Raw genomic sequence first — 22,733 nt, forward strand, 5'->3', positions numbered from 1 at the left:
ATATGGATTTATATCCTTGAGTTTAATAGCTTTGCTATTAATAGTTTTGCTATTAGATAATTAATAGCTCTGCTATTAAACTGCATAGCAAAGGGCTAATTAATTTTGAGGGAGAAAAAGAAAGGATTGGTTATATATCTCCAGTGATACTGAACTGCGTATCACTACCAAGATCTTGCTCACACTTTGCTTATCATGCAAGTGTTGAAAGAAAAGATTCTTGGGGATTAAAAAGCTGGCATCTTTTAGAATTGTCATCTGTCATCCGTGGTTATTTTATGAAGACAGTGGGTATATTTCCTCATAACGTGGAGGTGACAAGTCATCACAGGCGTAGTCTTCCAGCAGTTCTTCTGGCTCATCAGAACTGTCCTCTGACCTGAAAATAGGAAGAGGAGCAGGCGCAAAAAGAACTTAGCAAACACAAAGTATGCAAGTAACCTCAGTGCTGCATCCTGTCAGCCTTATTGGGGGAAAGCACTTCCTGACTTCTTGAGAAAATGCTACAAGATGAAGTTTTACTGCGATTCAACCATTTGCTGTGTTCTTTTTGTGAAGTATAAAAGTGTCAGGAGGTGACCTGTGTTTTCATGCTGCCTATGCCTGTCACACATGTTGCTGAGGACTATGGGTCAGTCAGCAGTTTTTCAAACAGACTTTGATAAATGAACTAAAAGTGACTTGTGTTCTAGGAAAGATATAATTCTGAGTAATTCCTATAAGTGGAATATTTTTCCTGAGAGGAAATAACTATATAAAATTGTTTTATGTCTGATTAAAGCAGCTTCATACTGCTCTGTAATATCAGCAGTCTTGTTTATGCCCCAAAACTAGGAAAAGAGTAAGGGCTCTCTCACATTGCTACAGTGAGAGAGGAGTGTGTTGTGACCAGGCATGATCAGGAGGGAGAGCATCTGGTACCAAACTGCTTATTGCATTGTCACAAAAATGCTGTTTATGCGCTGACTCGTGTGTTGTGATTGTGTTTCAGTGGAAGCCTCTGGCTGTACATATAATAAACTTCTGGTCAACAGTCTAAAGGTAGTAAGATAAGCATAAAAAAAAACATGGGCAGGAGCTTATATACTAGTATCTCCAAAAATAACAAGAGATTTAGTAGACTGAAAATTGAAAGGGATTAATAAGTTAATTTAATTTACATAAAAATGCTTTCCAGAAAAAGTATGTCTCCGTAGTCTTTACTCAAGAAATACTCCTAACAAAGAAAAAATAATGTCTGAAGAAGGATAATACCCTGGACTAGCTTTTGTTTCCTTTGAAACCATACATAGCACTTAAAATACTCAGAAGCCTGTGTCCCTGTGTCCAAACACACTAAGGCAATTTCAGAAAACGTACCTCTGATTCCTGGTATTCTCTGCAGGATAAGTAGCGTAGTTCTCGTCTCCGGTAAAAGCCAGGTTATCCAGGGGGTAGGCAGGGCAGAAGTGAGCAGAGCCCAGGGTGGGAATCGGTGAGGCACCAGAGGAAACAGCACCGCAGCAGCTGAGCACCGGGTGAAGGTAACCAGGACTCACAGCAGTGCCTTCCTGGGCTGGGTATGGAGGCGGGATGTACTGTACTACTGTGGCACCGTGAAAAGTTATAGGCTGGTTAATGCCGGTGAAGACGAACGACTGTCCACTTGCAGTCTGGTCGAGGTCTGACATATTTTCCTCTCTTTCTTTACAGGGCTTGCACGTAAGCATGTTAAATTTACAAACAGCAATCAGAATAAAAGTCACCCCAACAGACAGCAGAATAGGCCCTAGTAACTGAGTCCACTCCAGATGAGTAACGCCGTCGTATTTTATCCATCCCATCACGGTGAAAGTGATCCCCACCAGTCCCAAAAACACACCTGAAAAGAGCAAAGTGGCACCGGCTTTATCCCCGTCTGACACCAGGACATCGGATCTGTTTGGCTGATAGGGAGTGACAGAAAAGACATTCAGAGAGAAATCTTCTACATTGTTGTTGTTCTGCTCCATTACTGAGTATAACGTATCTTCTGCCTCAAGAGAAAGGGGGCTTGTAAGGGACTTGGCAGAGCATTTAAAGTCAAAGGTTCAGGTTAGTTATACAAGAACTTTGTGCGTGTATGGTTAACAGAGTCCATCATGTGAAAGAATAAACTTTGCTTAGAAGAATAAAGGTCTGGGAAGTGAAGCCTGAAGCGATCACTAAAGACTTCTTGAATTACCACCATCGCTTCCGAAATGGCTTCACCCTTGCATGGCTGCTTATCTCTTTGTTTATCCTCTTTTAATTTGGCACCCACTGATACTTCCTTGCTGTGCCCATGCCAGATGGGAGAGAAAGGAAGCTGCAGCCACCGCAGCTTTTCCTAGGCCCCCTGCCAGCTGATGCATCCAACATATGGACAGCATACGTTCAGTCAACAGCAGCGCGGCGACTCTCGCTCTCCTTGGGCCACCACTCCAGCAACCCAGATCTGCAGGAAAATGCATGGCCATTGCTGGGAGAGCTTTGCAGTGCTCTGAAGCGTGACATTTATAGCCACACCTGGACTTCTGTTACAGCTCGTTCTGCAGTCCAGAGGTTCTGTGGTTTAAAAAATATCAAAGTAGGCTTTCTGATATTTTGCCAAGGGGGAGCAGTGGGTGGGTGGGAGGGTAAGCGGCAACAGGGTGGTGAGTGCTGAACAGCCTGGGAGAGCTGCTGGTTGTGGGAGAAAAGTTATTTCAAGCCAGCCAAAGCTTTCCAGCTGTTTGCAGGAAGCATAATTGCTCTGTAATTTCCCCTTAATTGTGGACATTTTTTGTTGTGGGATCTCCACCCCTTCCTCAAAGTTTATACTGAATAAAGCCCACATACCCTGAATAGCACACCACTGCAGGAATGAGAAAGCATCTCCTGTAATGTTAAACCTGGTAAAGCAAGGGATCTTATCCTGTACTCAGAAGTACCTAGAATATTTTTTTTACATCACAATGAATTGTTCTGTTGAACATATGTCCCATATATTAAACAGGCATATTAATTGAATGTTAAGATTTTCTGTTTCCTAACAGTTTCAGACTAAAGTAAGTGTTGTCGGAGGGTTCTGGTAGAACGTCTTTGGATAATTCCTTAAGGAGGAAAAATCTCCAACTACTTGATCTGTTTGAGTAGCATGGCAGGGGAGTACATACAGGACAGAGATTACTCCTCAGGTGGTAGAACGTATAATGCTATTTCCTGCTACCAGCAGCTCTGGGGAAGCAAGCTTATCCCGAGATTTATAAGATAAAAATAGCTCTAGAAGTAGAAAACTCACCTTTCAGACTGCTTCTTCAAAATCAGTAAAGGTGCCTTTAGTCTACTGTGCATTCCTATCACACAGCGTGACAACAGCTCGCTTCTGAAAGGGGCTGTTCACTGAATTTGGTGCCTTCAGAACTGATGCTGAATGCAATTGCAGATGTGTCTTTCTAATTTCTTAGCAGATAGACCTTGAGGAATATTAGTGCTGGACTCCTTTAAAAAATGTCTGGGAAGTTTCCAAAGTCAGTATTATGTCTCTTCTATTACTGAGGGTGCCAACAAATTTTCTGACAAATACTGACAAAATTCTGACAAAAAAGATCACCCCTTCCCCCAGCACCAAGTCTAGTCAGGACTCTCTGCACCCCTTGAGCAAAGTGTTAGGGCTTGCAACGCAGTGGTTTTGTATGATGACAACTAAATTAGAAAGTGTTGAAATACTAGATAAGCTGTCTTTGTATTGGTAATTATAGCCAAAACCTAAGTCACCTTTAACCTTATTTTTGGTAAACTTAATGGAATGAACTTCTGTTACTGCTCTCTGAGAGTCAGGTTTTTCCATACCATGAATCATTCTTGTCGCTGTTTGCTGAATGTTCCAGGCTTTCCAACATCCTTTTAAAAGTAGCATTATATCATAATAGCTAACTAATGGCATATACAGATGTAGTGTCACTTTCCTCCTCTCATTCATTCAAGAACTCCACAGACACTATTTGCAACAGAATTGTGCTGGAGCACTTCCTTGGTCCTATGCAAAGGTCCTTAGGTGCTGGTTGGAATCAGAGTTTTCCAAGTCAGATGTTGCATCATCCCATGGCTGACGCTCTTTGCCTCTGGCCTAGGACATAACTTCATGGTTGTTGAGCAAGTGCACAGCAGAGCTGGAGAATACAAGTCGTTTCTTCCAAGGCCACTTGTCACTTGAACTTTGAAAATGGGATGGAAAACACGTTCTGTTTGGTGCAGTAGGATCTAAATTAAAATTACACCTTTCCCTGTAAACTGCTCCCTCTTTGTAAGATATAATTTCCTCTAAGCCTCCCCACATTTCTCGCATTATTTCCCCAGACAGTGGCAATGCTGCATTCAGGCAGCTGTCAAGGTCTTAAGAAGTTACTAGATCACATTGATTTTTTTAAGGCCAGTATTTTCCTTTGCCAAGTAAGTGTATGTTCTGGAAACTCACTTAAAGATGCTGATCTACTAAATGCATCCCATTTTACCTGGAAGAACTCCCAAACAAATTAAAACAGTTTTATGAAACCTAAGGAATTGGTCAGAGTGAGGTTTTCAGAATGGGTGCTGTTTTCAGATCTCACTACAGCTTTGTTCCCATCTGCTTCAGGGACTTTACCCTGAACGCAAGCACTGCTTTGCTTTCTGTTCCTCTACATAATTTCCTATCACCAATGCAGACTTCACCTGCAGCACTTGCTGCTGGAAGCAAGTTTTCTGTAGTGCTCTGCACCTCCTCAGTTCTCTAACCTGTTTCAAGAGTCATCCTAGTAAACACTGACAGGCCTTCACTTAATCCTCGTCTCCTCTCCTTCTGCTATTAATTTTTACATAGTTGTTCACATTATCAGCCCGTTGTAGTGAGGTTTTATTTTCTTACATGCCTGCAATATAGTGGGGGACTTAGTCATAGAACATGCAAAAGGTGACATATAAAAGAAAATTATACCACGGTATTGCACACTGATTGGCTTTAAAAAGAGTAGGTGCAAAGTATCACTCCATAACAAAACATTCAACTGTAGGGAGATTAAGGAGCCAATGATTTGACAGAGACTGCCTTTTTCCTAGAGAAAGGCAACTGTATGTGGCACCTTTAGTGGAAAACATGAATTACGTGTGTAAGAACAGTACCTAAAGAACCACCACGAGTGGGCCTTGCACCCTGGGGCCCTGTACTACTGCACTGCCAGCCTCAAAGCGTAAATAAGCTGCGAGGAGCAGGTTCAGCCAGCTGCCCACAACAGCATCTACCTGCAAGGTGGTTTTATACGCTCCCAGGGAATGCTGTCTTGTCAGCAGGCACGCCAAATTGAAGGTATTTCCATACCTAATTATCCAGATACAGGCATGTGTCATAGAGGGAGGAGCACAGATCTAGATGAAGGCTGACACGTTTGCTGCAGAAACATGGAGGTATTGGCAGAAATGTCTGCCTGGACACAGAAATGCCCCACGAGCCATGACTCTGAAGAGGTGGGATGGAAAAGGGATAAAGAGATACAGCGCTACCAACCACAAAGGGCAAGAATGGGGTGGGTGCAATCCAGCAAGTGCCGCTATCCTAAAAACACAGCATCATTGCAGAGATCTGTGCAATCTCAGTTTTTCGGATGAGTTAGCTTTCCATTGTTTTAGCTGCTGGTGATGCAGGAAGAAAGACTTCTCCTAGGGAAGAGGCATCTATTTATATTTTCATGAATCCTTCTAATATCCAAAGGATTGCAGTGTTGCAGTAGGAAGCAGAGCAATGTCAGTGCAGGCAGCAAGGAAGAGAGACCTTAACTTCACTTACAGAGGATAAGCAATCCTTACCTCCCACTTTGCCTGTTTAAGTAAGTGTGAATCAGTAACCAACTTGATTTGCTCCCTAGCATTTGTATGTCAAGCACTTAAGCTAACCTTAGGGCAGAAAGGGGGTTATAGCACCATTAGTGTCACAGTAAAGTATCTCACTTCCTCAATAAAAATGCTATTCTGTATTATTTTAAGCTACTTTTATAGTTTTACAAGGTGTTGCTTCCTTTCTAATACAGACATTGCACCCCTACTCCCCACACCAAAAATTCCTCCCACTAGTTCTGTTCACCCAGCAGTAGCCTTCAATGGTGGAGGCAGACCTGCTAGCCTCTCACTCACGTTTTCTGACCTTGCTGAAACAGATTTCGACAACACAGTAAGCAAATACTGTTGCCCTGGCTATGTCAGCTCTCTCAGTGCTGAGCAGATTATGGAGATGCACCCAGCACATCCACTGAGTTTTCAAGGAATGATTCTCCACGTCAAAAATAGAAGATGCTAAGACAGCTGTACCTTGAACTATTTCCTAAGGACCTTCTCAAAATGATACAGAGAGAAATTCTGGTTTCAGTCCTCGTTTTCAGAGGTAAGTAACACTTACCCTTCCCAGGAAATGCAGGTGCTGACTCTTCAGAGTGAGGTCAGCAGGTTTCTAAAGCATGCTTTCCGTGAAGACTGCTTTTTTTAGAAGTGAAGTGATCCACCCTGGAGACTCTGCAGTAGAAGATCAAAACACAGTAACCTTGAAGAAAAACAAGAAGATCATGTTTCAGTTCCAGAGGATGCAGCTCAGAGTCGACATATTCTCCTTGATTTGTCTGGTCTCTTGGGTACATCTTGGGAACAACCGATTGAGCAAATTGCAGGCAGCACAAAAGGTTAATACCTTTACAGTTAGCAATCAGACATGACTGTATTTTTTTTTTTCAAAAGATGGTGACATATTTCAAGATTTGTTTAGGGTAAACGCTTTTTGATATTTAACCTTGTCAGCAAATGAGTGTTCATTTGTAATTCAAACAACAGAACAAAGCCAACATGGGTCTTTGTTTGCATGGGATCTTTTAAGTAAAATACCCCAGCTTCTGTACTTGCTATATAATATCATGACAAATCCAGAGAGAGAGACAAGCTCCTTCGACATGTGCAAAGCTTTGTATGCATGAATCATGTAGCACAGTGGGCATCACTGTTAAAAATGAAGTTAGAAACAAAAGCTTTTTTTTAAAAAAAAGATGGTAAACCATAGCTTGGATTACAGAAGGTATTCAAGGAACAGCATCCTTGAAAAACTCACTAGGTAAAAAACACTCGAGAGAAAAGGGGACAAAATGCCTGCTGGCTTTTGTGGATCCCCTTTCTTCATATAGACATTTCCGATGGCTGAGTCATGCCAGTTTAATCAGCTCCCACATACTAAATCCCTCTTCGTGCTGTGTTTGCTCATTACTCTGCATGCATAAGCCCCTCAGCTCTATTGCTGGCTAAATATACCTCCCTCACTGTCTGGTTTGTTTTTGTGTGGCTGCACAAAGAGCTGCCCTAGCACGACTGAGGGAACAATGCAAAGGTGGAAATAAATGGCCCAATGCAGGAGCTCCTGAACGTCTCTCTAGAGAACTCTGCAGGTGAGAGGCATGTTCGTAGAAAGATAACATGAGACGATCACCCTTCCCTAGGCACAGGAGAGAACTTGAGTGCTTAATTCAAAGCTTGGCATTCTGTTACAGCCAGGGTCCCTGAAATTCAGCATGGCAGAAGGCAAGCTGAGGTGTAGCTGAGGTCCCAGAGCATGCAGGTGTTCAGAGACTCAGCTGAATAAGATAGAGATCGCTCTTGTCAAGATGTTTTAACACCGGCAAGTTCACCATGCTGAACCAAGCCCAAAGTGTAGCTCTGCCACCTTCTGTTTCTGGGCACAGAACCAGCTCTGTTGTTCTCAAACAGGGTTCTGAGCAAGTCGTAAAGCGTCAAAGGTCAGCAGCAACTCCGTTCCTGCTAATTATCCTTACCTAATACAAGCAAATCCTTCAGTTTGGGAATGGGTGCAAACATTCACAAAACAGAACTAGAACGTGATGTCACTCCATCCTGAAGGCAGCTACAGCTAACTTAGGGGCTGCAGAGGGACAGAGGAGCTAGGAGGGCTGTATTTCTCAAGGGTCTGTCAAGTACTGTGCCAGTTAAAATAATCTCTTGCACGCGTTTCTGTGAAACTGCCGCTCTTGCATTTGCTGGTAAGTAACATCTGCACCTGGAAGATACCATTGCTGAGTGGCGCTCACTTTCACAAAACAAGCACTCCTTGTATAAACCACGAATGATGATATATAACAGCAGTATAACCCCCCTGAAACCAGTCATTACCACAGTTAAACTGTTAGCCTATTAACTATCCTCGGTGTTGCCTTAGGGCTCTTAACTGCTGGCTAAAACTCATTTTCAGAGGGATTATACTTACATAAGGACCAGAGAGAGTCTAAATTAAGCTATGGAGTGTTTGTTACCAGGCAGACCAAAAAATAACCATTTAAGTTCTGTATAACATATTTGGTCCCAATCTTAAACACCCCTATTTGTGATGCTCTCAGAGTACATACAAAGTCAATAACTTTGCAAACAAGTATTTTCCACAAGTCACACAAAAATAGAAATAAAAACACTTCCTAATTATTTCCTTTTTGAAGCTCCAAACAGATTTAATTAAAATAAGCAAAAAGAATTGGTCTCTACTTAGTGCCTCCATTATATAAAGAACAACTAAAAATAGAAACTGAAGCTGTAACAGAACAAGATGAGCATTTAATATTCTGGCAGTGAACTGAATCCCTTCAGACTACTTGCTCAGAAGCCTAGTATTATCTAATATTTCTTGAAACCCAAATTTATCATTTATGCTTTTTGATGAAAAATTAGACACAGCCAACATTATTGCTTTTATTACAAAACGTAAATAAATTCAAAAATTGTCCATCTGAGTGTACAATTTAATTTAAAAATGAAGTCTGACAGTCCTCTATGAGCTGGTATCAGATGTGGCTAAGGAAATAGATGAAGAAGATGAAGAAGACGATGGAGAATATTCATTATGTGTTATTGATGCTTTTTCTTCATATTTTGGAGGTGATTCAGAGAGGTATAGCATCGGTAAAATATCTGAAGGTGAGCTGCTTCCAGAAATTGTATATATGGTTTCATAGTCTCTAACAGCAACTGTTCTTTCATCATCTGCAAGCTGTGCTCTATAAAACACAAAACTGCATATTAGCATAATACATCTGTCTACAGTGAGTGAAATTCCACTTGACTTACATAAGCATACATGTATGCACACACTCCCTAAAAATCCCCAAAGCAAAGAACTTCCGTAAGCATTACGATTTCATTCTATGGGCTACATTATGACTCATATGAAAATTCTGTTACTTCAGAGCAGAAGGGCAAACAAGCTCCCTTCTAACCTGTCACATCACCAGTCACAGCCTGGCTTATGGGTATTAGCTGCTTCTGGCAGGGCTATCTCACAATCTTATTAAATCTTCTTCCGATCCTTAGCTCCTAATGTAGCTTCCCTTTTGTAGTCTATCACATACACACTGTCCCCTTCCCTTATGAAGGGAGACTCAGAACTGCATCACAAAAATCACAGTCCTAGCCATCCGAGATCTTACATGAAAGGCAACTTGAAGCTTTTATTAAGCTTTCCAGCAACACATGACAGACATAAGGAGTAGCATTCCTGCTCAGAGCTGGAGAAACAGAAGCAACTGGACATGACCAGACTGCTGAGATGCCACTGACAGTCAAGGAGGGCAGCCAAGTATTCGCTGCCCTCCTCTGACCATCATAACGGGATCCCAATTGGTTGCACCTGCATGGTTCTTGTACCTTGCTCATCTTGCCCTGGAGTTGGCCCTCAGCATATTGCTTCAGCTGCTTCCCAAGGAAAGGGAAGAACTCCTTGTTTCTCATGACTTGCTCCCAAAGTTGACTCTTGCCTTTGTGCATACATCTGTACCCCCACCAATACTGCACAAGGAGCAGGAATATAGAGCATAGTCACCTGATCTTAAGTGTGTAACCTCACCTCTTACTGGTGTGTGAGGGTGTGTGTTTAAAGGAGAGAGAAGAGAACGTACTACAAGACAAATGCTGAAGCCCTATATAACAGATTGCAGGAAAAAAACAACTGCTTCTGGGATCAGACCGTGACTCATCTTCCTACAAGCTCTCTCATCCAGCAAAGCCTCCACCACAGCACTTGCTGACAGAACATGGAGCAATGGACTGAAGAGGCAAATCACATTTACCTAGTAACCACCCACATATGAAACAGGTATTCCCTTCCAGCTCTGGGATCTTCAACTATAGCACTATGTTAGCAGGAATGAGGCTACTGCTTCTCCCCCATGAAAGGGCTTGGAAACCAATTTGCACTAGTCAACATGCCGTCGCTGCTCCCAAGTGCTGAGCTATGGGAGAGCATGATTGAGTGAAACACCCAGAGGTAGTATCACCGCAAGGGGTCACTGGGAGGACCCTGGGGAGCATGGAAGGGCAACAGCTAGAACACCAAAGCAGGAGGTCAGGGTTTCTGCATCCAAGGTTGAGGTGTTTTGTCCACTCTGCTAGAAACTGCCCCAATAAGCTGGGCCACAAAATGCCTCTTTGTGTACATATGTTCTCAAGACAGAGGAGTCCAGACGGGCAATCAATGATGACCAAGTTGATGGGATCACACACAAAGTTTGGAGCACCAGAACTGGACATTTGTGGGTTGAGGCAGTTGATGCAGCTGCAGAGGATTTTGTAGGAGAACAAGTGAAGGAAGGAGGGGTCACCTGGTATGTTGCACCAGCAGGGAGAGCGCACAGGAAGTCTGAGGAACTAGCTTTTTTGCCATTCCCCCATCGCCCTTTGTTTTTCCTTTTTCAGTGCAGGATGTGCTGCTTGCATTCTTTCACATCCTTTGATAATGCACACATTTTATGAAGCACACAGGCAGGCAGCCCACATCTGAACTCAGGGCCTGAAATTATACGGTAGAGAGGACTTATGGCCCTCAGTTTTGTGCGTTGTACTTTTACAGACAGGTGGTACAAGAGTCACTCTCTCAGCTGCTTGTAAGGCTACAGCAGAACACAGCTTTCACATATGTTCCCATATTTTTCCCAGTTATCCACTCTAGCCTGGTCTTCTAAATGTATTTAAACTGAAACATTTTTCTGAGGGTGTCCTTGGACCATATTTGAATTGGCTACCAGAAGACCAGGTTCACACTCAGGCCAAGTCATTCCTCCACACACATCCATTTGCTTTCTATGTACCTCTGGCACATACATGCCAGAAGGGAGTTACAGCATACACTGGAGCTGTAGCACAGACAGGCTCAGTGTGGTGCCTAACTCCAGGACTAGCTGCAGCTGGTATGAAACACCTTCCAGCTGTGGATGCCTTCACCCAGCCCAATAAGAACACAGAGACTTCGTGTAAATTCCTTCTTTCAGCAGCAGCAGTTTATTTTCTCTCCTGCTTGCTCTGGGTGTCCTTCGATGGCAATAGTATAGCTCTGAGAGCTGATATATTTCACCTGCAACCTGAGAACAGGCAAAGACTTTTATACTTAACAAAGTACAATGTTTCTTCATACACAAATTTATGCCTGGTCCTGAGAGCCACTGCTTTCTGGAAAGCACTTTTGCTTGATCAACCCCGACATCTCATCCCCACATCTACCCTTGTCATCTTGACCTAGCAGGTGTTTAGGGCACTGAGTAATCAACAGATTCTCATCAGCTTTGTACAAAAAGTACTCTCTCTGAAACAATTTAAGTGGAAAAACAGCAGACTGAATGAATTATGTGTGTAGCTAAGGTTTATTAGGCATTGCATCCCTCAGCACAAGTCATCAACCTCAAGCTGGACCTCAGGTGATGGGAACCAAACACTGAGTGTCTCCCTTCCTTAGGTGGTATGTACACAATCATTGTTTTGTTTGGGGGCCAGTCCCCCTGTGCACTAGAGAGTGTTGCATAGTAGCAAGGAAGAGTGAGTAGGTTTTTTGATAGAGAGGTTTTTATTCTATGTTAAAAGAAGTGATTTTGAGGAAAGGCAGAAGGACAGTCTGGCTTGTGTAATAGCAACAGGAGGAGGCATCTGCTGTCTCCAATAAAGATGGGGAGAAAATGTTTGGAGGAGGGCACTATGAAATGGAAGACAATATGAGGAGTTTTTGATGGTGATTGACTAGAGAACAGAAGAGTGCCTTGCACAGTGGGGCCTCAAGAATCCAGCCTCAAGAATCCACCAGGTATACTTCAAAGGATGACTAAAAAACCACAGACATGTCTGCATGCAGCATGGTAACAGGAATAAGCACCATTGCTAACACAAGTATCCTCCTCCTGTGGCATTTAGGTCTTTGGGCAGGAAGAGGGTTCATGCTCGCTTGCTTCAAAGGGAAGATTAGCACTAGAGTTTTGAAAAAGCACCAACATCAGGCACACAGCTGGTACAGCTGGTCATGGAACACACTGCCTCATATGAGGGCAGAAGCCTGGAGTATAGTGGAAGGCTCTTAAAGCAGTGGCCCAACAACTACTATGACTGGACACAGCCAGGCAGGCTGGGGTTCTTGCTGCAGTGATGGTGCTTAGGATGCTTGCTGCAGGTACAGTCTTGTAAACTAAAGTTATCCAATGAATATGTCCCACACCACCTACTGGCTCACAGATCAAAACCAAGCTGACACAGGACCTTCCAAAAGGTAAAGCAAACTCAATTCTGGATCATTAAGGGCTTGAAAATAAGTTGGGGGCTCTAGGCATGTGGCATCTAGCTCTCCTGGCCAGATCTAGTTCTGGCTCCTAGTACGTGGCCCTTGTAGTGACCTCTTTCACCCTGAAGTTAGCAGCCCACTGGTGGTAAGCCACAGGGGATAAATAACCCTGCAAGTTCTTGTGGTGCAGATAACTTGAAGAGTTGGCAAGCTCTTTGCTCCCTCAGTTGGCAGCTCTTGCTTCCTGAGCTTGGTGGTGGCAGCATCTAGCAAATCAACTGTACTCAAAATATGGAAGAGTGGCTGCATGGGTAAGGTACAACATCTTGAGATGAAGCTGGCATTGTAACCTCCCTTATAAGCTCTCCAGAGCCTCCTGATCTTCTCCCACAATATCAAGGTGTCCTTTTATCTTGACACACTGCCACAGCATGAACAAGGCAGACTAGCACGGCAGGTGTCACTTCCTCAAGGCAGTGAGATAAGGGTCACACAGAGAACAGAACACACTAAAGTGGTGTTCCCAGGGTCACAGGGCCTGTGGATAGGTGTCATGAAGGGCTAGCTGCACTCATTCTACAGAGGCTTCCTAAAATCTGGCAGTGTGGATATCATGCCACTGGGGCACCGCTGTCAGGGGCACCTTCTCTTGGACAATCTGTGGAAGAAATCTAATCTAAGTATATTTAAAGACACTGATTTAAGACTTTGTTTTCACTTCAGAAGTTCTTTTCAGTCATAATAAACTGGTAAGAATTTAACCTTAATGAAGGACACTCTGTGGTTTGTGATTCTGCTGTTATACTAGGGTATTTTAATGCCATTTCAAGTAAGGTACCTGAAGTAAATAGAGTGATGCACTAGAAAACTTAGTAGTGCCTAGTAGGGAGTTAATTCACAGTGATTATTTAAGAACATGGTCTTGGGTGCCTTGAGAAACATCTCAGATTTCCAAAGACAGAGACGAAAACAGTCTTACCCATGACTGAAGATAGAGTGGTATGGTGGAGGATTTTCACTTGTGGGCAAACCACTTGACATAAGACAACGTGTCATAGTTCGTGACAGAGGGTCAGCAAAATAAGGAGGTGGTGGAGGTGGGAATACCATTACAGCATCACCTAGGAAAAAAAAACACCAATTACTACCTCTGAAAAACTGAGCACCACTATTTATTCTAACTGTATCCTAGAATATTTCCTGTCTTTGGAATGACAGTATTTGTACTTGTCTACCTTTTAAGATAAAGTGCAATGATCCCACACACAGAACTCTCATATTCTGGGCTGTTAAAGTACATTGGAGGTATGTTCAGACCCAAATTATCCCAAAATAAAGATGCAGCATATTCATAAATGGAAGATTTCATTTAGAAAATACAGCTGGGGGAGGAGGAGTGTCCCATCTAGCTAAGAGACAGAAACCTCTTCACTGTTCGCTGTCTTCAGAAACTGGAAATGCAAAGCACACAGTTACTGTTTGCTCATTTTAAGGGTAGGTAAGTACTTAGTTTTCCTCATATATCTAAAATAGGGCAGTTCAAGTTCAAGTTTCTTCACATCTGCTGCAGTGTTATAACAAAAATATTCAAGTCATTAATGGTTCTGATGACTGATTTTGTGTGCCTTGACACTTTCCCTACTAAATTACTCGTAGCTGAAGGCACACTACTAACATTAGTACCATGATGCTATTGATGCATAATTTACTATTAAGTGTACTGTGCAGCATATCTGCCAATTTCAACTTTGTAATTGGCAAGTTTCAAAATGATTTTTTTTTTTAAGCAGAAAGCTCATATCAGTCACTGAACTTGCATAATTTATATAAACATTCACAGCTGCCTGGCACCTTTTTTCCTTTGTAACTTGTGTGCAGGGACAGGTCAGGGAGCATCAAAAATGTTGAGTGAGGTGAGAGGTGTTTTCTAGCTGAGTCACCACTGTTCCAGAACGTCACTATGCCAACCAGACCTCAGCCTTCGACCTTTCAGTTTTACTTTTCCTGACAGAAGTATAAAAGGAACCCACTAATTTTGCTTTCTCGCCTTTAAAGACAATCTGAATTCCTTTCTATGACCCTTTGATTTATCCTGGTGGCTGGAAAACTGACTTTAAACGCTCACATTTTTTAGGGTCGCCAGGTTACAGGTCTGTACATTGGTTTGACAGGCAGAAGGAAAAAAGTTTTGCATAATGGATTTTAAGTCCAGTCAGATGACAGTCAAGCAATACTATGATTGACTCATTAATCCTTTCTGAGACCTAGAAAGTTATCAGAATAATCTATCCATAGAATGTATTCATGGGGTATTAAAAGCACTTCTATATGCAGGGGAGTATTCCAGCTAACATACCACATTTACTCAAATACTGTGCAATTAACAGAAGCATCTTGCAATTACATCTCTGACTGATGGAAGATGTGGCCATGATTAAAAAAATACAATATACTGCTTATGAATCAGATTCTCCTGTTTAAGGGGTCAGAGCTCAAGGCTCTGATAAATCTTAAATATAGTCACAGAAGTCATTAGACCTGTGATTTGCAGTGTCAGCTACACCCTTTGGGAAAGGAAGTGGGATTGGACTCATTTGTGTCAGATTACATGGCTTCTTTTGCACGGACAGTCAGACCTTTCTTTTTATGCCAAAAGAGAGGTTTTGCGTTTGAGAGAAAGGTAACTGAACTGACCATACAGAAAACATACAAGACAAAGCAACATTTTTCTGTTTTGGCTGGTTCGACATGCCAGAACTGACATGCTTAGCGCTCAAATGAGTAATATTCAGAAGTAAATCACTAGTGGGGAAAAAAACCCCTACTAACTCTCAAATGTAAAGTTCACACATTATTTACCTACCTACTGTAACCTGAAAAGATTCAGGGCTCTGAGGATGTTCTTCACTTTCGCAAGATTCTTGGTTGAGATTTAAGTTTTGTTTCTTTTTAACATGAGCTATCACGAAGAAACACAACCCAGTGAGCACAATCAAAGGTCCCATGATCTGAAGTGATAGGAATCCACAGCCCTGGAGGTCCACATCAGAACTGCCGGTGTGGTTGAGCTGTATGCTGTGCCAGCTGGGGCTGCAGCCAGGAACCCAAATGCCCAGAATGCTAATTAGCATTCCACTAGTTAAAAACAGGAATCCAAATATGAGAAACTGGGCAAACTGACAGCTCCCGCGACAAAAAACAAGGCTGTACACCTGCTCATTTTGCAATTGTCTTTGTCTTATATACAGCCTGGCCCTTGATCGTGCCAGTAAAACACAAACCAGTCCAGTTACAGCCAGCACGGGCCCAGCAGCCTTAAGAACCTCGTTACAGTCACTGAAGGTTCCAGATGGGCACGACTGGAGAATAAAGACTGAAAGCAGGAATCCAGCGCAGAGCAACACAGCTCCAAAAACAAAAAGGAAAAAAATAAGTTTCCCATGTTGTCCATTATTTCCTTCACCTCCTGGTGCAGGAACAGCCACTGGATACATTACAACAGAGTCTTCTCAAGAAGAAGAGTTGGTTTTTTGGGGTTATTTTTCCTGTTATCATTAAGTGGCAGAAAACTACAGTAGATCTGTGAACATGAAAATACAGGAATCAAAAGAAGAAAAAAACCCAGTGGGACTAGCTACATTATAATATTTACTTCTGCATTTTCTACTCAGTCTATATTGTATACTCTCAGTGTATTTTCTGTTTTGTAGTACCTCCATTATGGATTAAAGGGCCTAATCAAGTTTGCTGCCATTGAATGCCAATGAAAAGACAGAACTTGCTTTACAGCTAGACTGAAAACAACTGTAATTGCTGTTGCACAGCTAAATGAATTGTTTATTTAGAGACACAGCCTTATGATTAAGGGGACATTATTTTCAAAGGCTGAATCTTGGGAACAGGGACAGGCTAGCTTTCCCCTTGAAAACAGAAAGCTAGGGGAAATTTCTGTAGTGAATGGCAGGAAGTGACAGCTCTTGAGAGAAAGAACCTTAATGCAAATGAGTATTGATGACTATTGGACTTTTTACCAAGCAAATCTTCTAATACATACTTTTTCAAAGCATATAGATCTTGCTTCTCCTTCCACAGGCAATAAAGACTTTTCTGTTTTTCTCCTTAAGTCAGCTTTCTGTCCTATAAAGCTGCAAGAGCAAGTACACAGAAGGTTTTTTGGTTCCGTTCTGAAAAGACAAAAAGAAACAAAAGGAAAAAGCCATACTAAAGATCATGTACTTCAAGTCTCACTGATTCCATAGTTAGAGTTGGTAAGCATGCTGCTTCCACACTTCCTTTCCACTTCCCCTACTCCTGAATCCTTTGTCTGTGCTCCAAGAAAGCTTTAAAAAGAAAGAACAAAGGTGGCTCCCAGGCGGCTTCTGAGCCCACAGGAGTCTAGATTCAGAAGTAAAACAGAAGAAAACAGAAACTAGTGCAGAGGCCAATAACAGTCCATATGGTAGTATGGATAACATATCTGCTGGATGTAGACAAACTGGGGCAGGGAAAGCCTAACTGAAAGTTAGGACAGAGTGCCATTCAGTGTGCTCTAGAAAAAAAAATTACTTCTGCCATTACCCACAAGGAAGTTTGTGCTGCTCTAACACTCTGGCCTACAGGACTCAGATGGACACCTGTACTCCATAACACGGTGACTAGCAACCATGGAGATCTTTGTCCAAGTGGCTACCATCCATCAAAAGACAACCTGAAACCCAGGGGAATTTCAGACTATGGAAAATAACAAGTCCAGATGGACCATGAGAAAGCTGTCCCCTACCAAGTGTAAGAGATACTTGAAGTGTGCTCATATTGCAGTATTTTAACACACCTCTCTTCCCCTCACCAGCAGTCTCCCATGACATACACCTTCATCTACGACTTGGATATATCAGGAAGGATATATAGGGACTGGAGGAGTTTGTCACAGATGGAAGCAGGGAATCAGCTTAGTTACTGCTGTTTGTTAGTTAACCTTCAGCCTTTCCTCCACCAGCTTCCACTGCACTGCTACTAATTCAGATGACTGGAAGCTAAAAGTCAAGTTAGATTGACTCCTCCTTACTTATGCCTCAACAACAGTTATTCCACAAGAAAAACAAAATATTATGTGATTTCTAGAAGCAAACTGTTGGACATGTGTCAGCCACAACAAGCTTCACATCACTCCCCAGTAACTGCAGTGCCCCACTGGGATGAAAACAAAACACAACCATAAAACCCACTAGTCACTCAAATACATAATTATCTGTCTGCAGTGCAAGGCAATCTATCGAGTCACTTAGCCACTTGTAACAGTAGGACCCAATTAAAGAATCATCTGAGCAGATACACAAATGATGAAGCTACTAGATTTTTTACTGCTGAACATCAAACCAGATCCGCAGCAGCACAGGGAAGGCAGAGAGCAGCATGCAGGTAAGAGGCACAATAAGCACAAGACTCGACAGGCAAGGAAACAGGCTGTACCACACAGCAAGGAGGCCACTGCAGGAAGCAACAAAGTCTCCCAGCTAGCTATCTCAAATAGCAAAACTGAGGGACTAATGCATCCCATTACTGTGGTCAGTTAATTTGTAAACTATGTCTGCTAAGGACTTCTTCACTGTTCTGAATTCAGTCTATCCCTCTACTAAGATTGGTTTGAAAAACTGCTAACTGCAGCTCCCTTGGGACAAGAGTCACAGCTTCACTCTGGGGGAAAAAATGGTTATAAAGAGCACTAAAGACAGGACAGTATCTCACGAAAAATAAATTAAAGAAATTCTGATAGATTTCAAACTGAAGACCTTCAGCCAAGAACACTTTCAATACTGCATGAGCTGGAGGCAGTTTGAAGGCTCTGCTTCTGAGGAGAGAAAATGGATTAGGTTAGTCACTCCTCCTTCCTCGATTTCACTGGTCTTTCCTAAGTTAATAAAATTGTTTCTCATAACTGCGTATGCTCCTTCATGTCTAGAAATGTTCTCCATTTTCATAATTGATCTGAGGTGACTCAGATTTACTGACCTACCAACAAATGCACAAAACTGAGTAAAGGGCCTCTGAAATACAAAAAAAACCCCAACCAAAGCAAAGCCCAGTTTCAGACACAACTGTCTTGAGATATTTTTCTGCTGAGGCACACTAACCATTATAGCAGCAATACACTATAATTAGAGAGAACTCTGAATCCTTTCTTTGCAGTTCCCTCTAGGGAAGAAAACATGGACATAAGTACAAGTAAATTAGGACGAAAGGAAATAATGTGAAGGGGAAAAAAAAACTAAAACGTTTAGCCCTTAAAGAGAAAAATCTAGAGATTTGTTCTCATTACTCAAACACAGTGCCTGCTTCTCTTCCACCAGTCTTGCTGTTATGAGATTAAGTTAAAACACACATTAGAAATGAAGCATGTGCATATTTTCTTAATTCTTTCAGGCCACAAAAGAAAGAACATTCAGAACAGTCTGTTGTGGCTTTGAAGATGAAAGCCACATATTTTATGCTGCAAAATCCAAGGGAGGACTAATTTTCATTTACGCTACCACCAAATTTTAATAGAAAACCCAATGCAAGATTAAGCTTTATTTCTTGTGTTTCAAGAAAAAGTATTTTAAGAAAGAAGCAAGACTTATATTGACTATGTGATTGAAATATTTCCATTAGAACTGATATCTCTGCAGGCATACTGACATAAGGAAATTTTCCCTTCATACTAACCCCAAGTCTGAGAGCAGACATGGAAATATCAGGTCAGAAACTGCTAGAACAAACTCCAGTAGTGTGGAGGCAGTTAAGTATGAGGGAAAAGGGAATTGGAAATGTAGCTTGTACAGGAAGTCTGGTTATAAGCTTAACTTAAATGATATAGTGCTTTACCCTTTTGTAAGTCTGGCCCATGCCAGGTATATGGAACAGGAAATAACATCACAATTTCTTGTCATTTTTCTGTGTAACACTTGTATTACAACACATTATGGACAACTCCAAGGATTTTAAAATACAAGTTTTAATGATGAAACTGGGACTTTTTGCTTTCTGTTTGAACCTTCAGAGTTCATATTGTCCAAGATTTCCACTGCAAACACCAGGGCTATAAATTTACTCCCCCTTACTCATATGAAATTTGATAGCCTCATGCAGTCATATGAATTCAGGAACTGAGGATTAAAATAAAAAAGCATTGAAAGAATTAAAACACTGCTGTCCTTCTGTTTTATGTTTCCTAGAGTAGGCCCTGTTCCTGCTCTTTCGCTTGCAAAAGCACCCAAATCATTTCATGCAGAAGGATCAGGTCTAGTCTGTGTTGTTATTTCAAGAACTACAATACCCTGTCAGTTGTAGTCCACAATGGAAACCCCATTAGAAGTCACAAGCCATTCTTTTCAAGAATTTTCCATTTAAGTGTTTTCACCCACACTTCCAATTTTTGAACTGCTCCTGGGAAGTTGCCACTGCCATTGTGCAGGGCTTTTTTTTAATTATTATTTATTAATTTTTTTTTCTTCCGAGGTTTCAAATTAAACCATGACTCCTGACAGGACAAGCTACCTGGAAGGAAAAGTCCTCTCAACTTCATTCATTGTAGCTTCCATGTCAAAACATGAATGGCTCTCCACTTCCTCTCACTCCCTATATCAGATTTCCTCCTCCATTCACATCTGCTTCTGTACCCATGTCATTTTCTGTTCTTTATCACACCAGTTTCCCTCCTGGATTGCACTCTTAACTTGATATTCAGCAGAAGCATGCATCCATGAGCACAGCTGGCTGAACTAGAAAAAACTGGAGTTTGCCACCTTCATTCCCACACTCTTCCCTCCCCGTGGTGTTTTTAATCACTCATATGAAGAGCTAGGGAGAAATGCCTGACAGGATGTACCTTCAGTTTTCTACTTTCAAGCAACATTAAGACTACAAGCACTAAAAAGTTTTGAGATGCCAAATATATCCAGTCTTATGTATACAGTCTCTAATTAGTGCCTGACAGTGCTCTCATCTCACAGAGCATACAACTCTGGTACCCCAGGAGAAGGATTTCCAAGATTTAGGTGCTGTGCAAAAAGATCCCTAAGCAGGGACTGGATGCCACAGAAAGAAACTCTGCCCATATGGGTTGACAAAATGATTGTGCCATCAGTTCACAGTATAAGAAGGGTTACACTATGCTGTTATTTACGACCATGGCAGGTGGGGCAGGAGTCAGTGCCTGGAGAAGTGCTGGAAAGCAGCTGCAGTAGGAATTTCCAGAAAATGGGATTAATCCTGCCAGTCTCCAGACACATGTGCACCAGGGATCCTTCTCACCACAAACCCGCAGAGTCAGGGATTCTGACCTGTGCCAGACAGAACTGCGCTCCGTGAAGGAGCTGCCATCTACTATCCCTGTGGGCTACAAGAGAAAAACAGCTAGCGTAAAAGCTGGTCCACAAATGTTCCCCACTCACTTTGGTGGGTACGAGAGTTCTGATGCCACAGTTGGATGTGAGGACCTCAAAAGGGTGTCTCAACACAGAGAGGAGCTTGCAAAGCAAAGTTTGGTAACCCATCAGTTGGATGCCATGAAGGCAACTAAGACAGCACCTAGATTCAACAAGGGCCTCTGAAGGGTCCCGTGCCATGTGGGTGGGATGCTTTTTATCTGACACATTGGTGGCACACAAGAGCTGGGACAAAGCAGCTCCTATTTTCTGAAGTACCTACAGGGAGACTGGGGAGCAGGTAGACAGACACAGTTAAAGCCAGAAATGACTTTCTTCAAACAGGTAACACAAGACAGAGCAAGTTCAGGGAAGGTCTGTCCCATAGGGCTGATGTACCTCAAAGTGGCAAAAGGCACAGGCAAAGAGACTTACAGATCTTTGAGAGGATATGACTGTGACCATCAGGAAGATGTAGGGCTCCGAAAGCTGCCCAAAGCCTTCCTGTCCCAGTTTCTTGAGGTTGGCCTGGAGCATTAAACCACAGTGAGCTCACTGACAAGCAATTAAGCTCCACTCTACCTGGGAAAAGCAGCATCCCATGGCATACCCCTCCTCATGCACCAGCCCATCAGACATGCTCTTTTCTAAGTCACACTAAGGTCTTCAACAGGATGGACTATGCCCTGAAAGCACAGCTCCTGTCCATCATGCTGGAGCGGGGCAGGGCAGCCTATCCATCACCTCCCTGTGAAGGAGCAGCAGCTGGCCCACACGGGGCAAGTCCATCACCCCAGCGAGAGCCTCCTCACCAGTGCCTTCCTAGCCATATGCACCAGCAGCAACTGGAGCATTATATATCAGCAGAATAATTTGTAGAGGCCCCTTCTGAGACATCCCATCCTCTCATAGGTATTGCATAATGGTCACTGCAGGGAAGCAGTGTGCTCTCCAGGGAGGAGATAAAGAGGCTTTTCTTACCCCAGGACATTTACGCCCTGGATAAGTGACACGCAAGGGCACAGCCCTAACCTCCATCCTTGAAGGGAGTGGAAAGCACGGCAGTGACAGCGGCCGAGCCGGCGGCGGCCGCTGGTACACACTGCACAAGCCCACCCGTCCGCCGCGGCCCGCTGACGGGCGGCAGCCGGAGGACGAGCCGCCCTCCAGCAGCCCCCGCCTCCCGAGAGAAAGCCTGCCCGCCGGGGGTGCCCCCTTCTCCCTACCGCACCCTGCCTCCCCTCACACCACCGCTCCCTGGCTTCCCCCCCACCCCCGGAGGTGCGGCCGGGGACCGCCCGCCATTTTCGCACCCGCCCAGTCGCTGTCTTCAACCCGCGGCGAAAGCTGTGCCGGCCCCGGCGACCAAGGGAAGCGCCCCGTCATGGCGGCACACAGCGGGCCGGCCTCAGCGCACCATGGCACGGCCCCAGAGCCCGAGCCGGCCGGCTCGGGGGTGGGTAGAGCAGAGCAGGTGCGGGAAAGAGTCGGCGGCGAAGGGCTCCTAGCACCCGCCCCTTACCTGGCCGCGGTGCGAAGGACTGCTGCAGCGCAGCCGGCGCCACTATTTAAGCACCTGCGCCAGGCAGCGCGCACCTGGGCGGTGGCGGTGCGGGGCAGGGCTGAGCCGCCCCGAGCCGCCCCGGGGGACCGTGGGCGCGGCGGTGGCTGCTGCGGCACCGCCTCCCCCGGTGCCGAGCGCCCCACCCGGCGGCGGCCTCGGCTGGCCGGCGTCGTCCCGTAGCCGC

The 22,733-nt window shown here is 43.6% G+C and overlaps 2 protein-coding genes across 6 annotated transcripts; both read right to left on the reverse strand.

The window, feature by feature from the left end:
* Positions 1-91: 91 nt before the first annotated feature.
* On the reverse strand, positions 92-2,148 carry TMEM174 (transmembrane protein 174). Its single transcript, XM_072860535.1, has 2 exons — positions 1,360-2,148; positions 92-379 (listed from the first exon to the last, which is right to left on the reverse strand). The coding sequence occupies exons 1-2, from the start codon at positions 1,989-1,991 to the stop codon at positions 277-279; spliced, it is 735 nt and encodes a 244-aa protein (XP_072716636.1). The 5' UTR covers positions 1,992-2,148; the 3' UTR covers positions 92-276.
* TMEM171 (transmembrane protein 171) lies at positions 1,721-22,733 on the reverse strand. 5 transcript variants are annotated; one of them, XR_012042330.1, is made up of 7 exons: positions 22,508-22,733; positions 16,638-16,767; positions 15,447-16,163; positions 13,563-13,704; positions 6,407-6,547; positions 3,281-4,196; positions 1,770-1,861 (listed from the first exon to the last, which is right to left on the reverse strand). XR_012042330.1 is itself a non-coding variant. In XM_072860533.1 (6 exons), exons 4-6 carry the CDS (start codon positions 16,075-16,077, stop codon positions 8,822-8,824), a joined length of 999 nt encoding a protein of 332 aa, XP_072716634.1. In that variant the 5' UTR covers positions 16,078-16,163; positions 16,638-16,767; positions 21,421-21,513; positions 22,508-22,733; the 3' UTR covers positions 8,729-8,821. The 5 variants fall into 5 exon arrangements, 3 of the variants coding, with proteins under 3 accessions (XP_072716634.1, XP_072716633.1, XP_072716635.1); XR_012042331.1 differs by lacking the exon at positions 3,281-4,196 and having other exon boundaries at positions 1,721-1,861; XM_072860533.1 differs by lacking the exons at positions 1,770-1,861; positions 3,281-4,196; positions 6,407-6,547 and adding exons at positions 8,729-9,047; positions 21,421-21,513.

Source organism: Ciconia boyciana, chromosome 4 (assembly GCF_034638445.1).
Source record: "Ciconia boyciana chromosome 4, ASM3463844v1, whole genome shotgun sequence".
Classification (NCBI taxonomy): domain Eukaryota; kingdom Metazoa; phylum Chordata; class Aves; order Ciconiiformes; family Ciconiidae; genus Ciconia; species Ciconia boyciana.

Coding starts and splice junctions, on each gene's coding strand:
- TMEM174 (XM_072860535.1), bottom strand. CDS start 1,991: ATGGAGCAGAACAACAACAATGTAGAAGATTTCTCTCTGAATGTCTTT. Junction 380..1,359: donor GAGAATACCAGGAATCAGAG/GTACGTTTTCTG, acceptor TCCTATTTTCAG/GTCAGAGGACAGTTCTGATG.
- TMEM171 (XM_072860532.1), bottom strand. CDS start 16,077: ATGTATCCAGTGGCTGTTCCTGCACCAGGAGGTGAAGGAAATAATGGA. Junction 13,705..15,446: donor ATCTTTTCAGGTTACAGTAG/GTAGGTAAATAA, acceptor TTTTTTTCCTAG/GTGATGCTGTAATGGTATTC. Junction 9,048..13,562: donor CACTCTATCTTCAGTCATGG/GTAAGACTGTTT, acceptor TGTGTTTTATAG/AGCACAGCTTGCAGATGATG.